The sequence below is a fragment of a genome, unplaced genomic scaffold (genome assembly GCF_019419815.1).
Source record: "Pyrus x bretschneideri cultivar Hongxiangsu unplaced genomic scaffold, Pyrus_bretschneideri_v1 Contig12, whole genome shotgun sequence".
In the NCBI taxonomy this organism is placed as follows: Eukaryota; Viridiplantae; Streptophyta; class Magnoliopsida; order Rosales; family Rosaceae; genus Pyrus; species Pyrus x bretschneideri.
Genome location: NW_025999413.1, coordinates 9,159,462 through 9,176,084, shown reverse-complemented (window position 1 = coordinate 9,176,084; position 16,623 = coordinate 9,159,462). Strand labels below are relative to the sequence as shown.

General features: G+C 38.3%; 3 protein-coding genes across 4 annotated transcripts; 2 read left to right on the top strand and 1 right to left on the bottom strand.

Moving 5' to 3' along the window:
• Window positions 1-504: 504 nt before the first annotated feature.
• LOC103941532 (actin-related protein 2/3 complex subunit 1B) lies at window positions 505-6,308 on the top strand. Of its 2 annotated transcripts, XM_048578449.1 has the most exons (16): window positions 505-843; window positions 1,464-1,549; window positions 2,507-2,583; window positions 2,754-2,848; window positions 2,964-3,033; window positions 3,172-3,241; window positions 3,333-3,434; window positions 3,801-3,874; window positions 3,965-4,007; window positions 4,622-4,703; window positions 4,884-4,972; window positions 5,087-5,172; window positions 5,245-5,308; window positions 5,480-5,586; window positions 5,739-5,797; window positions 5,905-6,308. In XM_048578449.1, the coding sequence occupies exons 1-16, from the start codon at window positions 774-776 to the stop codon at window positions 5,967-5,969; spliced, it is 1,239 nt and encodes a 412-aa protein (XP_048434406.1). In that variant the 5' UTR covers window positions 505-773; the 3' UTR covers window positions 5,970-6,308. The 2 variants fall into 2 exon arrangements, with proteins under 2 accessions (XP_048434406.1, XP_009350014.2); XM_009351739.3 differs by lacking the exon at window positions 3,333-3,434 and having other exon boundaries at window positions 508-843.
• Window positions 6,309-6,824: 516 nt separating this feature from the next.
• On the top strand, window positions 6,825-10,883 carry LOC125474534 (glutamyl-tRNA(Gln) amidotransferase subunit A, chloroplastic/mitochondrial-like). Its single transcript, XM_048578448.1, has 10 exons — window positions 6,825-7,507; window positions 7,874-8,185; window positions 8,361-8,540; window positions 8,651-8,745; window positions 8,960-9,035; window positions 9,203-9,280; window positions 9,465-9,558; window positions 9,643-9,692; window positions 10,259-10,372; window positions 10,597-10,883. Exons 1-10 carry the CDS (start codon window positions 6,944-6,946, stop codon window positions 10,687-10,689), a joined length of 1,656 nt encoding a protein of 551 aa, XP_048434405.1. The 5' UTR covers window positions 6,825-6,943; the 3' UTR covers window positions 10,690-10,883.
• A 3,193-nt stretch (window positions 10,884-14,076) lies between these two features.
• LOC125474533 (V-type proton ATPase subunit D-like) lies at window positions 14,077-16,437 on the bottom strand. Its single transcript, XM_048578447.1, is given in 3 exon segments — window positions 14,077-14,722; window positions 14,725-15,055; window positions 16,259-16,437. Coding segments are annotated over 2 exon segments (777 nt in total). The 5' UTR covers window positions 15,044-15,055; window positions 16,259-16,437; the 3' UTR covers window positions 14,077-14,264.
• Window positions 16,438-16,623: the final 186 nt, after the last annotated feature.

Here is a 16,623-nt window from a genome sequence, read left to right as displayed (position 1 = left end):
AATTTCCTTTACTAATAAAGAGATTGTTTGGAAATACTTTTAAAATCATTGAAAGCGTTTTTGGTGATAATTAATTATAAGTTTTAAAAGTACTTAAAGTACTTTTTGGAATAAGCACTAGATGGATGTGTACTTCTTGCAAGAAACATTTAAGTTCTTTTTCAAGACCTATTTGAATTTTTATTACAAATTAGTATTAAAAATATTTTCATTTAAAATACTTTCATTAATTTTAAAAGCACCTACAAACACAACTAAAATATGATATTAAAAAGGAAACTTTAATGAAAAGTTTTCGGTATTGTTCAATTTAACGAAAAACAACATTTTTACACTAAAAAATTAATCATGTACTATTCCATTTATCATTTATTTTGTCCTTATTGTTATAACTTAAATTTTCAAATCATTTTCATTAATTTTTTTTATTAAAAAAAAAAAAAGCAAAAAACAGAAACAAAATATTTTCCCTATCTGCGTGAGAATTCGAGCTCAATTAATTTCTCAAACACGTGCCTGTCATCTCCATCTCCAATGCCAACAGAACAAGAGTGAGAAGGAAGGGAGGAATAAAGCTCTGGATCTGATTTCAAAGCTTTCAGATCTCCACCCAAATTCACACTCAAACAATCACATTCCTCTTTGGTTCCGTGCAAATCCCCGCTCTTCGAACAAAATTGATTGGAACCCAGATTGAAATTTCCGCTGCAGATTTGGGAAAAAAAAAAAAAGCTTCGGTTTTCCTCTCCGCCGCTGAAGATTGAAACAAAGAAATGGCGGCGGTGGAAGTTCACAAGTTCGCTCAGTGCATCACTTGCCACGCTTGGAGCCGTGATCGCTCCAGTAATGTTTCCCACCCTTTCTAATCATTTTTCTTATTCTGTTTGGTTGCTCGGAAAATATGGGATAACCGATAGGAAAACAAGCATTTAGTCTCTCGTTATTTTTTTTTTTTAAAAGTTACATATTTTAATGCTTTTATGTTTGTGGGTCCGTGATGGAAAATTGGAAAGCTCAGAGCTTGGAGCGATTATAGTTCATGAACTAATGTAAAGATTTTGGGTTGAATATTTTGATTCCATTTTTCTATTTGCACTTTCTGGGAAGCCAAACAGAGGATTGGGGTTAATTATTGTGCTGTGAAGCTTCTATGTTTTTCTGCTTGTGCTATATCTTCACACACACACACACACACACACACACACACACAGAGCTTGCGGCTGAAAAATGTAATGTTTTAAAGAACTTTGGTAGTCAATGGCCCGATGGGTAAATTTGTCTAGTTTCTGAAAAATGGGAAATCTTGATGTTGCTCCAGACTATGATGGTTGTGAGCCCAGGTTTTAGCTGTGATTAATGTGCGGTCATGAAATCGTAGGATAATGTGTGTGTGTGTGTGTGTGTGTGTGTGTACAGTTTTTTAGTTGCACTGTTGTAATTTGATAATTCTGATTTTCTGGCAGTGATCGCATTTTGTCCAAACAACAATGAAGTTCACATCTATGCTCTGTTGCAAGGAAAGTGGGAGAAGTTGCATGTTCTTCAGAAGGTACTTGGTTCAGACTCATCGTATAGAAATATTAATTGCCTAAATCAAATTGTACTATAATATTTCACTGCAACTATGATGTGAATTTGAGGAAATAGAATTTTTTCAGAAAGTAGAAACTTGCAACTTTTGAGGCGCGAAGTTTTCTGAGTTTTACTCAAGACAACTATAAGTAGTTTAAGTAGTAATGGAAGTAAAGGTAGAAAAGTACTAGGGGTATTACTTGGATATATCGAGCTGTTCGAAAACCTCCCTGTAATGTGATAAATGTGAACTGAAACTTGAGGTCTCCTTGGAAGGTCCTGCACTCCAACATGTGTGAAGCATTTGGTTTGAGGGATTTGTTATAATCTTTTTTTTTTTTTCTTTAAATTTGGATTTGTGGCCTGTTCTGTTTGTCCAAGATTATGTTTGTAAGGACATGGCTCCAGGCAGAGGATGTTATTTGGGTCCTCAATGGAAGCATTGTGCGTAATTGCTGAATGAATTTTTTCGTATTGTTATTTTCATTGATGTTTGCTTTCTTAGCTTTGTTGGAAGGGATTACGATCTGCTAACTGCCATTGAGTTTGCTTTCTTAGTATTGATATATTTTTCCGTCATAGTTTTTGAATCACGCAGCTAATTCAACGGTTTTTTTTTAATTTTTTTGTTGAACAAATGATATTATCTACACTAAGGGGGAGGGGGGTGGGCTTAGCCTCACAATGGGCTAGCAATAATGTGTTTCAAATGCCTTTGGCAAGAATCGAACCTAAGACCTCTCACTTACAAGTGAAGAGGAATACCACTAGACCGTAGTACTAAGTGGCGCTAATTCAGTGGTTCTTGATTCATTTTATTATTATTTATTCACATCTGGATGGTTGTATATTTTCTAAGATAATCTGGTGTTACTTAGCTTCTGTCAAGAAAATGCAATGTAATTAAGCTTTATTATTTTTCATCATGTGGCAGCATGACCAAATTGTATCTGGGATAGACTGGAGCGCGAGGGCAAACAAAATAGTTACTGCATCTCATGATCGGAATTCGTGAGTACCTATGTGGTTTGAGATATTATTTTGTTTTGTAATTTATATGGGAACTTTATCCATGAGTTTTGTTATGTCTTTCTCTCTCTCTCACACATGCGCACACTATGTTTCTTTCTTTCACTTATTGACGGATTTGTTCTGTTTCCCGAACTATCAAATCTACCTAGTTATGTCTGGAATCTAGAAGGATCAGAGTGGGTACCAACCCTTGTTATCCTTCGGCTAAATCGCGCTGCACTTTGTGTTAAGTGGAATCCAAGAGGTATTGATGTGCCTTTTTTTTTTTCTTTTTTTTTTCTGAATGCAAATGTAAAAATAGTATATCCTTCAGTGTGAAAATGCTATGCCAATCTAATGTGTGCCTTTCTTTGTACTAGAAAACAAGTTTGCTGTTGGAAGTGGGGCAAAAACTGTTTGTATATGCTACTACGAGCAAGAGAATAACTGGTAGTTAGCCTGTTACTTGCAGTTGTCTGTTTGTGGTTTGTCCAAACTGTTGTGCTTGACTAAATCTGTTCGATAACAGTGTAATGATTGGATTTACATTGCTGGTTAATGGTAAAATTTTGAATCTTTGTTTTCCAGGTGGGTCAGTAAACTTATCAGAAAAAGGCACGACTCTTCTGTGACAAGTGTTGCTTGGCATCCCAATAATGTACGTATTTTCCCAGTATCACATTTTGTTTCTGATTTTGGCACGCATTCAAAGCAATTGCCTGCATGACATGTATTTAGCTTTGACACAGGCCACCCTGTTCTCCATGATAGTTATTAATAAGTACTGTGGCCCAGTGCTTGTGAGTTTGGGGCATCTGTGTGCACCTGGGGTCGCCCTACACCTCCCAAAGGTGGGAGATCACAGTTTCATAACTTCCAATAAGTTATTTTAAGGATATTAGTCCTTTATTTATTCTTGGATATTTTCTGAAGTTGAATGTCTTCTCCTAAGCTAGGGAGTCAGGCTTGCAATACATAACTGTGTTTTGAGAATTGCCACCACTTTAATTATATTTATTTCATATCAATGTATTTAATGTGATTTGTATGCGTAATCAATTTATCTAACTTATTTTTATATTCTGTGATTACTTTACCTTTACATCTGCTTTTGCTGAACTGTTGTAATTCATTATCATGTTCAAGGGTTAGTTTTGATGCTAGGTAATTAGCCATTTACCTTCGGTAAGTGTTAACATTGTGCTCGTTTGCTACAGATTCTTCTAGCAACAGCATCTACAGATGGAAAATGCCGTATATTTTCCACTTTTATTAAGGTCGTCGATGCAAAGTATGTTTAAAACCGTCATTCATCATATTTAGTCTAATTCTTATGTTACATGTCCTATTATAATCTTAATTGCTCATGACAATTATCCAGGGAATCAAGAACAGGCCCATTTGCTGATTCAAAATTTGGAGAGGTGAAAAATCTTCTCTTGTAGGAACAAAATTTTTTTAATGCGTCTATTTACATTTGAATATATAATATATAACAAAAATCTCTTTCCAGTTAATGGACGCTGCTTGATTTGTTTACCTTGTACATAGTTGTTCATAATAGTTACACGTAGAAACGAAGCACTGTTCTAAATCTAGAATAAAAAATTAACCACTGACCTATATATGGTATTATATCTTTCTTGGCTTACCTTCAGTTTCATTTCCCTTTAAACATTGTAACAGTGTTCTAAAGGTTAAGATATATGTAAAACTGTAGCTCGTCATTTCTAGCGAAGAAGAATAAGCAATGTCAGCCATTGTTAAGATAATAGTAAGTGTAGGAAAGTTTAATAGTAATATGCTTATCTAATTTTTGTTTGTACTGATTTAAACTTGTGGCCTTCTAACGTTAAAGCAAAACCACATATTGAAAATTTGAGTTTCATTTTCTGTCTCAAAACCCATAAGTAGAGACCCTGGTTTGGAGGGGTTACAGAGCAGTATCATTTTGTTTTTATCCATTCACACATTTCCCTTTTTCTTTTCCCCTTTCAGTGGGAGCAAACCTTACTTGGTTTTCTTTCTGGTGAAACAGCAAATTCTTCAGCTTGATCTATCATTTTCTTGGTCATTTGGCGTGAGGTGGTCACCAAGTGGCAATACCTTAGCATATGTAGGTCAGACAAATTTCCCTTCTGTGCGTTCTTTACAAAGATAAGAAGTTTTTGGCATAGTATATGCTGCTAGCTGATAGGCAGTATTTTAAATTGCCAGGTTGGCGGCTGGCTTGGGTAGTTTTTTTTTCTTCTCTGTTATCATTCTCCACTAATTGGCTTCCGGATTGTGGAATTATACAGGCCATAGTTCTATGATTTACTTTGTTGATGATGTTGGACCTTCTCCTCTGGCTCAAAATGTTGCATTCCGTGATTTGCCTCTCCGTGATGTGGGTCAGCATCCACTCTTGTTAACTTTTTGAGACTCTAAATATCTACTCTACATCTAATCAACTAAAATATTTCGATCTGGATATTGTAAATCAATATGCGGCACTTTTCAGGTGTTATTTCTTTCTGAAAGATTACTTATAGGCGTGGGGTTTGATTGCAATCCAATGGTGTTTGCGGCAGATTTACATGGAATATGGTAAATTCCTTTCTTGATGGCTTTATTCTTTGAAGGACTGGCAAAGTAATAGTTTTGTTCTTTTTTCTGTAGGCATTTTATCAAATTTCTTGGGGAAAGAAAGACAACATCTTCAGGTCCGAGATATGGTTCACAGGTAAATACCTGGTTTTCTATGTGCTATGTATGTATGTGTTTATGAACATTCCAGTGCTGTCATCCCATGGTGGTAAACGTGCTGAATAGGATGGCAATGGATCTTGCGTTTAAGAGTTGCTCCATGTCAGCTGAAATGGATTTTTCATTACTTCTTTTTTCACCCCTACAGTTTTCTGAAGCATTCGGAAAGCTATATGGCCAACAAAAACATGGATTGAACAATGATGCAAATGAACATTCAAGATCACGAGGAGGCGTCCATGAGAACTGCATCAAGTAAGTCACTGTTGCTTCTCATTTGTCATTCCTTGTCTAGTAGCCCCAGTTCCATTTCAAACATTACATATCCACCCTAACTGAGAGCGGTTTTGGGGCTGCTTTTATATGTTTGGAGTTGAGTTCATGACAATATTTCCTTATTACTGTAGTTGTATCGTGCCGCTTGGAGAACCAGGGAGTTCTAAAGTAACGCGCTTCAGCACATCAGGTTTAGCAAGTCAATGTTAAATTTCGTTTTCAATCACTTGTGTTGTAAAACCTCCTATTTCCCACCATAATCCACTATCTTAATCTCGTAACACCTTAACATTACAGGCTTGGATGGAAAAGTAGTTGTGTGGGATATGGAGAACCAAGCAGATTTGTCGGAGTATTTGTAGTCTGTCACCAATCACCATAGGCATAAAGAATATCGTTGTGTAATCGGAATGTTCATTGTATATTTCATGTGACAGCAATTGGTAATATTTCTGTAGAAGCCTAGAAGAAAATAAACTGCAAATCGTGGCGATTTTAGCTTTGTATGCCTCTTGGCTCGTGTACCGCTTCATGTAATGTATTTGGCCTCCGCAATTTTCTCGTGTACTCGCTGGTCCGAAAAGGAAACTTCTTCCCCCTTTGATGTGATCAAGCAAAAAGTTTGTTTTATCATTACTACTACTATTATGTTGAAGATTTGATTTGCGTCTGCAATCCTATAAGAAGAGTTATTGAAGTTCCTTAGCGTGTGCCGCCATTTCAATATATCTCCACTCCGCTTATGAGAAATTTCATCTTTAGTTTTCTGATATTCACGTTTGGATTGATAGATTATTCTAAACTATTTTATGATACTTTTGTTATTGTGTATAATTGATCCATTGTCTCCCACACCGCCACCATTGCCACCGCCACTTCCCATCTCCTCCACACCCCTCCAACCACCACCACCACCACCATCAACACCGCCTCTGCCACTTCCCCACCGCCCTCTCCTTTGCCATCGTCCCCCCATTATGCCACCACCGAGTTGAAATCTTCTGCGCCCAAAATCCTCTATGATCTCTCTTATTTGAGTGAGACGTCTAGATTTGAACTCGCCGCCACCTGCCCGACAAAATTCTTTACAATATACCAGATTAGCCATACGAAATTCTTCATAGAATCCAGATTTCCAAAAATGGTAACAAAAATTTTTACTGTACTTTATATTTGGGTAAAAAAAGGGAGGGCCAATCAAAAGCTCAAACAAAGAAACTATGAGATAAAACAGTTGATCGTTTCACTTCATCATCATCGCCTGTCCATCAATTTCTCTTTCAACCCTTCATTCCACATATCACAGTTGCAGAAAAAATTCCATTCCCAAAAAACGATGCTATCGACACTCCAACCGCCGCGCTCGCTTTCCCACTTCCGCACAAACCCCAACCTCCTCCTCCGCTACACCTCCCTTAAACCCCTCTCCTCCTTATCCTCACAGCCCGTCACCCACTCCACCCTAACAGACCAACCCCGCTCCCCAAACCTACTTCCCCACTCCCAAATCCTCTCCACCCGCCACTCCCTCCTCTCCCGCCACCTCACCGCCGCCCAACTCGCCGACTCCTTCCTCGCCCGCCTCCGCCTCACCGAGCCCCACCTCCGCTCCTTCCTCCACGTCTCCGACTCGGTCCTCGCTCAAGCCCGCGAGCTCGACGAGAAGATTCAGAGGAATGAGGAGTTGGGTCCCCTGGCGGGGGTCCTTGTCGCCGTCAAGGACAATATCTGCACGGCTGAGATGCCGTCAACCGCTGGGTCTCGTGTTCTGGAGGGCTATACGCCGCCGTACGACGCCACTGCCGTCAGGAAGATTAAAGAGCTGGGTGGGATTGTGGTGGGAAAGACCAATTTGGATGAGTTTGGCATGGGTAGCACCACTGAAGGCTCTGCATTTCAGGTTTTGCTCTTCTGGGTTTTGGTTCTTTTATCAATTTGCTTTCTGGGTTCTTTGCATTTTTTTCGTCCTTGTTATTTAATTTTGTGTAAATGCACAAAAAGTTAGTCACTTTTAATGAAAAATCGAAAACTTGATGGGAATGGAATTTTAGTTGGATATTAAGGAAGTTAATTTTAGTGTTTCATGGAACTTTTAGAATGTGAGTTAAATTTTTCTTGTGGGTAGTGAAACAGCTTGGTTCTTAGTATTACTACTAATAAGAGACTAAGAGTCAAAGGGAGTGAGGTTGTGTAAGTTCGTTTCTTTATGTTTCGCACTCGTAACTGGGGTTGGTTTACTCAGGTGGTGCATCTGTTCATTCATTAGGTGACTGCGAACCCGTGGGATGTTTCTCGGGTGCCAGGAGGTTCATCGGGAGGCTCCGCTGCAGCTGTGTCTGCTAGGCAGTGCATGGTATCCTTGGGAAGTGATACTGGCGGAAGTGTGAGGCAGCCCGCATCTTTTTGTGGTGTTGTTGGATTGAAGCCCACGTATGGGCGTGTCTCAAGATTCGGACTTATGGCATATGCGTCGTCGCTTGATGTTATTGGCTGCTTTGGTACGTCTGTTGCTGATGCCGGGATTCTTCTTCAGACAATTTCTGGTTATGATAGACTTGATGCAACCAGCAGCAAGCGTGTAAGAAAATTTTTTGCGTCTTGATTTTATAAAACCACCTTATCTTCTCACTACGTATCCTGAATGTGAACTTTGAGTTTTTTTAACAAACTTTTGGTCCTTTTATGTGAAGACTAGTAAGGACTAATATCACAAATTATTTGCTTGATGCATACATTTTAATTTCTCCTTTCAGGAGGTTCCCGACCTTGCAGCTGAATTTGTTTCCATAAGTTCGCCAAATTCTAAACCTCTTAAAGGATTGAGAATTGGTCTGATCCGGGAAACACTGGATGGTGGTGTTGATACTGGAGTAACTTCTGCAGTTCGTAATGCTGCTTTGCATCTTGAAGAATTAGGATGTTCCGTAACTGAGGTCTTTCTATCGATAATTTTTCCTTTAATTGCTCGTATCTGTTCCTTCAAAATGTCATGTGTACCCTTCTTATGTCTTGATTCATTTATTCTTGAAACATTAACTTGCAGGTCTCATTACCATCTTTCTCACTTGGTTTGCCAGCCTATTACATTCTTGCTTCATCTGAGTCGTCTTCAAACTTATCACGTTATGATGGTGTCAGGTAGTTCACCCAGAAGTTTGTTCTGATATATAAATAAGTTTTTTTCATTTGTATATTTAAATGGGAGAAGAGAAAATGGGTGAGGAGAAGCTTGTTTAGATCCACTGTGAATAAAGATAACAAGTTATTAAATGTATTCATAAAACTCGAGATGGTATATCAGAATGACGAATACGATTACATTCGTTATTATTTGTTTTTCCTCCATATCCAGGTATGGAAACCATGTTGCTGCTGATGAGTTGAACTCACAATATAAGGATTCCCGAGCCAAGGGTTTTGGTTCTGAGGTACACTATGTCTAGGTGGCTGGTTGAAACTTACAACTGTTATGAAGTTTCTATTAGTTGGAACATTGCTGCAGTGCGCTTGATCTAGTTTTTTTTATTTCTTCTTAATTTTGTTTTACAGACTTATACCAGTTGGTGAGTTGATTTAATGCTTTTGTTGTTTTCAGGTTAAAAGGAGAATTCTAACGGGAACATATGCCCTTTCGGCTGGTTATTATGATGCATATTATAAGCGCGCCCAGCAGGTACCATGATGTTGGTGTTAATTTAAAAGGGACTTTAGGTGGCAGGAGTTGATCCTATTATCCATATTTTTGTTTGCATTCTAGTAATTCATTCTTGGTTACTTGACTATGTTATGTTCTGAGATGCTTAATCCTATCAATTAGGGTGTTCAAGATGGCATTAATGATTCTTATAGTGTTTTAGGTGAGGACTATAATTCGGAAAAGCTTCAAGGCAGCACTAGATGAAAATGACATCTTAATTTCACCTGCGGCTCCATCTGCTGCTTATAAGATTGGTATGCCGGTTTCCATGTGTATATATGCTTTTCATATGTTATATGATTTTTCAGTAACTCACCCATTTACTTGTATTTATTCAGGTGAAAAGAATAACGATCCTTTAGCAATGTATGCAGGTGACATAATGACAGTAAGAACCTTCTCACTCTCTCTGAGTGCCCAAATTTCTTAATTTCTGTTCATTAGCTGCATGCATGGGGTGTGTCTATGTGTGTACTAGGAGTTGATAATTGAGTCATGATGTTGAATATGCATTCATCAATGTAATTTTAGATACTTGCCCATGTCCCATGTTGTAATCTGCGGGAAAATTGTTCAGATTTTGTTTCAGAAAAAAAAATGCTGTGGTCATATTAGGGTGTGGCGGAGTTAAAGGCCTTTATTTCTGTAGTTAATACTCGCATTTTTGACACATGCACTTCAACCTGTCCTACAGTTCCATTTTGTGCTCGCAATTTTGTTGTCTTTCGAAAGAGTAGATGGTTAAATGCCACGCCCTTGTTTTTGGAGTTTGTAGTGAGAAGTTTAAAGTGGTCTGAGATCTCATTTTGGGGGCATTCAATTGGTTCTTGTTTCTTAAGCTCTACGTTGCATAAGTGTTTGTCCTCCTTCTAAAACTTTTATTGCCTGTCATGTAGTTTCTACTCATAAGATGACTAAATGATTCTAACCTGTTCTGCTTGATTCTGTATGCAGGTCAATGTTAACTTGGCAGGTCTACCTGCACTGGTTTTGCCATGTGGATTTGTTGAGGGGGGTTCTGCAGGCCTTCCTGTTGGTCTTCAAATGATCGGTGCAGCATTTGACGAGGTACTGCCTTTCTACCTACCTACTACATTGCGACATGTTGATTTCTATCAGGAATTAGTATTCAGCTTTTCTAGTGCTGTACATACTGAAAATGAGTAAAAGTTGCTGCATTTACAGATTAGACTAAACACGGAATGGAGAGTCACCGAATTAATTAAAAGTACGGGATTGTAGAGTTGAGTATCTGATTGTTGATTTTAAGATTTTTCTGGTCGATTTTGCAGGGAAAGTTGCTTAAGGTGGGTCATATATTTGAGCAGACTCTGCAGAATTGCAATTTTGTTCCTCCATTGATAGCAGAGGAGCTCACATCCTAGCTACTCCCGGGATCAATGTCGATGTGCTCAACCGAAAGTGGTTTTGGAAATGTAATCGATTAGTTAGAATTGATCAGAACCTGACTGGTTTGGTTTAATTTAGACCGTAATTGTTAATTAAACCGGTCGTATTAGTAATGATTTTTGGTGATCTGTTTACAATATAAATGAGGAAAGTTATGAGTTTGCAACAACACACAGATTACTTGCTTTTTTCGTGCAATCATGATCTAATCCTAGTGACGTTACCGGGAATAAATATCTGTCATACTCACATGTACTGTGTGCAATTGCATAACTTGTCTAATAAATGATTGTTACGCATCGAAAACCAAGGGACAGAGTGCATTTGACACCCCGGAGATTCGGGGTGTTTATCGAAATAGGCCACGACCTTTTGTTTTTGTCAATTTACATCCTATAGTTTTTAAATTTCGTCACTTTAAGCCTCACGTCAGTTTGACTGTTATGTGTGCCGTTAAGTTGTTCTTAGGGGACCTATTTTGTGCTAACATGTTGAAGAAGACCCAAGCCCGGGAATCCCTTGTCATCTTCTCCGGATTTGGATTTCATCCGGATTCAAATTATGAAGGTTGTAGAAATTCTTACATCTTAGTTATTTATCGTAAATTGTACGATTATAAATTATTTGATTTTTTTATATAAAATTAAATATAAACAGTACTTGATGAAAATTAATTCACATTAAACGAATAAAATGTGAAGATCCTAGGATCTTCCCAAACTGCATCCGAAGAAGATCCTCAATCATCTCTCCTGGACAAAAAATGTCGAGTTCCGCCAGCTAAACTTGGCACAAGCCGCACAAGTTAGCGCAAGTTGCCTTTCATTACAAAGGATCACCAAAAGGGAACGCGAATCTCTTTCTAAATATTAATTAATTAATATCTTTATTCAGTTACATTTAAACCTGTAATTCACCTTCGTCAATCGGCCTCCTCCCATATCCGATCACTCGGTGAGTCCCTCTGAAACCAATTTATTTGTCAATTCATATATTTTCTTCTTATTTCGAAATTGCGATTGGGTATGTTCGGATTGAGCTGTGGATTTCCGTTGATGATTTGAGTTAGGTGGTTTGTTTTTTTTTAAATTTTATTTTCCAATTTAATCAGATGAGTTCTATTTGTCAATGCAGAATCCTAACTACTTCAATTAAGTATTTACGATGATGTAAAATTTAATTTGCTGCTCAATGTATTGATCTTAGGGACACTACCGAGTTAGAAAGTGACCGGGCAATATGGATGAGGATTATTCAAGTGATGAAGGGCAAGCAATAGCGCCATCTTTGGTTGATCTGTGCATTAACACAGCAATAGATAATTTAAGGCGCCTTGGGGATGTTGGTTGAACCGATTCTCATCTTCTCAAGAGCAGTCTACCACATTGTACGGTGGACCAGTTGATGCATATAGAGAAGAGTACCAAAGTAAGTTGATCCAGATTGTTCTTATTTGAATGTTTTTTGTGATCCTTAAGTGCAAGTTCTGAAATGTTTTTAAATTAATTCTTGTAGGGTAGAGATTTGACTCCAATTACCGATAGTTGTGGAAGAAATTCTATGAAAAGGAATTTGGGACTAAGAGGGTGAATGAGGTGATTGAAAGGATGAAGCAAAAGAAAGTCGCGTTCAGATGGATACAATTGTATGAGGTGCGTTGCTACTCTCCTCAAGCTGTCTGACCAAATTTGTTTTCTTTTAGTTTCCGTAGTCAAATCCCATTAATTTTGGGTACTTTATGTAGTATTTCTGGATCTGATTTATGCTTGTTTCTTTTAACTTGCAAGGGAAAAAGGATAAGAATTAACTGTATCACTTGCAGGCAAAGTTAAAGGAAGTTGATATGGCTGAAAATTTAATGGCGGACAAGTTGAAGAGTCGATATCAAGAGGCAAATGCTCGTAAGTTCACCTCCTCAGCGTGTTTATAGCAAACTGAGGCAACAGCATACTCATTTATACGTGATTAACCTTACTAACCGTTCAAATTTTGTAGGAAAACAAAGTCGGCAAGTTCAAATTTGCACAAAGGTTCCACCATCAAGCAATAAAAGAAGCTGGGGTAAATATTTCTGTTCTCATTTAGATTATCTAAGACTAATACATTATTAAATAGGATGAACAATTAACCGTTTCATTTCTGATAATTCTTTGTAGGCAATGGGCCTGGCTACAATGTTACTGGAAAGAGCAACTTGATGAAGAAGCGAAACTAGATTTTCTGAAAGGTAATTATGTATTTTAGAATGATGCCTGGTATGGCATGTCGCGGGCACCTTGGGCTTGTGAACTGAAATTATACCCTTGAGTTTTCCTTTTACTTTATTGTTTTAATTTTCTTATACCGTATTTAGCGAATCATTCAATGGTTTGATACTTATCTCAGAAGCCTATGCTCAAAGATGTTGGGTACTTGATTAGTCTTCTTGAGTAAAGACTTTCAAGATATTAACCTTTCTCCCCTGTCCTTTTCCTTTGAGCAGTAATGAGGTGAAAAATCTTGCAGCAATGAAGAGAAATGCACTCCAGAAGAGTTGCAGGTAAAAATTTCGGATAAACTGGATGTTCTATTCGTGTAGTTAACAAAACTACGTATAAACTCACCTCCCGCCCTGATCATATCTACCCTGTATATACAGTGTTCCTCCCGTGAAGAGGCCAGATGCATTTTCTGGGAAAGCTTCAGCTTCAAGTTCTAAACCAATTAAGCCTCCAAAGCGCCTCCCTTTCTGAATATTGCCATCTGTGAAGACAAGGGTGTCAGATGGAATACTCTTTGACTTCTGCAACTCATGTCTATTGAAGTGTGGCTCAATTTCTAAGAAATCATGGTGGCTTCAATCTTCTTAGCTTAGTCGTTTCAGTGGTCCTCGTTCAATTGTGTCAATCAGTAAGAATTGTTTTCGTTTTTTTATTTCTTTGTTTGTCTTCAACCATCTTCCATCGTAGTAATATTTCACATCAGTGACGAAAGATACCCCATCATGTTATTGTGCCTTCATTTTCCCTTGAAGATGTGTATTTTCCTGCAATTCTTTTCATCTCCAACTCTCGTATCTGTAGCAGCTCAAACACCACCAGCCGGTCTAAAATTGGGGTTGAGTCGGATTGGCCACCACCCCTTTATGAAACTCTCTCGGCATTAGCAATTCATTTCTTACTAATGATATTCCTCTTCACTCGCAAACGAGAAGTTTTGATTCAACTCACGTGGATGTAAGGGACATATATTACTTGTGTTGAGTTCGATAACTAGTTATGATCTCATTGTGTGACTTAGTCCAATCTCTCATCTCGAATATCGTTCGTCCAATCTCCCCTCCCGAATAAATGGTGCAGGGATGAATTACAACAAACCAGAGATCTTATAATCAACAAATATTTCAAAACCTTGAACTAATGTAAGTTTTGGTACGAATAATTCACAATAAATAGGAACACACATGAACCGAATGGAGCTTTTATTCAGAATATAAGACGGTCCGGCTAAATATTAATAGAAATCCTCTGCAGAACGAAGTAAGCACAAGCATATAAAACTAGCATCCGAATCAGAAAATGATGTCGTCGTCCCTCTCCGCAGACAACAAGTTCTGAGCTGAATTTAGGGAAATGCCCTTCTTCAGCGATAACTTTTCCGCAACCTGCTCGTTGGCAAAGTTCCTGGCTGCTGCCATTTGTCTCTCAATTTCTCGCTTCTTATAACCCTGTATCTTTTTCAGCCGGAAGAAGTCCTCTCTTTCGAGCTCATCCAACTCCCCCTTGATATAGCTTATTGTATTCTCCAACCTAGGCTTCACAACGTTCTCCAGAGCATTGACACGACGGTTTGTGGTCTTGATTGCTTCGTCAAGAGTTAAAAATGATGTTTGAAGTGAAGCAAGCTCCACGAGAACCTCGATTGCTTTCACATAAGCAGCACGGCAGAGCTGGACCTGTTGTCCACCTCTTGCCAATCCAGTGAGGTCGTTCTTGGCCTCACCTTCGGTAAAATAGTCGAACTTTGGAGCTTTACACCAGCAACATTCTCTTGCCTTGATCGAACTTTAATAGTGGCATTGTGGACATTCTCGAGAACGATGTGCTTGATGTTCTCGCCAGCAACGTACTTGGCTTCAGTAAGGGCAAAGGAGGAGTTTTTCATGACATCTCCCATGGATTCTTTGGTCGACACAATATTTTTAAGAATCTGACGAAACTGCACTGTTAAAGCATCGCTCTTCTTCTTGAGGAGAGCATGACCTCTTGTTGCACCAACAAGGCGAGCTTTCATAACTCCAAGCATAGTAACGGTAGGAACTACATTCAAGCGTTGGCTTTGGCCAGACATGATTACAAAGATCTAAGCCAAGAAGAATATACATAATCAGGGTTCGCGGATATCATTTAAAAAAAAAAAAAAAAACCAATTAGTACATAGCAAAATGCAAGTAAACACATCATGCATATAATCAAAACCTCCTCGTTCAAGAGGATGGAATTAATAACAGAAATACACGCAAATCTCTTCAAATTTAATTTGAAGGGAAAACATACAGCAAATACAGCCTCCCTAGTAACCTTACACCCATAACACAAAGACTTGTTTTGATAGGTATGCCTATAAAAACTTCACACTACTTCTAGACCCTAAAATGTCCAATCGTCCGCAATCCATTAAGCATAAAAAACACCAGGAGTGAATTTCTTTTTCCGGTAAGAAATATATTTACACAATCGCGACATGGCATAACCTCTGTAAACAGAAGTAGACAAAACAATGCCGAGTATGGAAAACTAGTATCTTCCCTTTGTCAAATGCATACAGCATCAGAGATCGAAACAGAAACGGTAACACAATTACAATCCTGAGAAGTAAATCTTCAATACATCTACAGAATCTAACCCGACAGCAAAACCAAACTAGAACAATCTTCAGCGAACCCACAATAACAAACGCTAACAGGAGGCATTACATATAAAACAAATCGGGCAAAAAAGTTTGAAACCCGTACATTCAACTCTTAACTGAAACTGCGTGTGCTAGGATATCGCCGAGGAGTGACTAGGGAATGAATACAACAACAACAACAACAAAGCGATTTCCCACTAAGTGGGGTCGGCTATATGAATCCGAGAAGTGACTAGGGAGTGAATGACAGAAAAAAATGAGAGACAAGCGAAGGGCTGGAAGAGAATGAAAGATTCTGAGGGGCTGGAACTGAAATTCCAGGTGAAATTGCACCCTCTGAAGCTAACCTATGATCAATCAATCCCAATACAACTATATGGGTCAGTCCATGTCAAAATTTCTTCATGATTTGATCACAATCCCCTGATTCTGTGTGTACCCAGATGCTAAAAATCGAGATCACATTCAAATTTATGATTTTGCAAAACAACAATAACTAAATTCCAAGTCTTTCAATTTGGGTTTTAACATATTTTCCATGATTTTCCAAGGAAACAAACAAAATCCAAAGCAAATAAGCATCGTAGATCCAAATCAGAGTGAAACAACAATCAAAGGAGAACAGAAGTGCAATATAAAGATGAGAAATCGGACCTGGTGTTACCGGCTTCAGCTAATGGCGGGAAGAGGTATCGCCGGACCGAAAAATGGCCGCCGGTGAGTGGAAGAAAGAGAGGTCAGGTGTATGGAGCGAGCAGTTCAAATGTAAATAAAAATAAAAATGATTGATGGATTTGTTCGGGTATTGTCAGTGTATGCGTCAGCGGGCGAAACTTGTCTTCTCCTATATTAATGGATTTCGGATCTTCCGTATTTGGGTTAATAATGGAGTCCGCTCCAAAGTGGTTTCCCGCTTTAATTAGGCTCGGGAGAATAAGAGGAAAAAAAAAAAAAAAAAAAAACATGAACTATATGAAGTACAAAGATTTAATAGTTTTTTTTTTTTTTTTTTTTAGCTG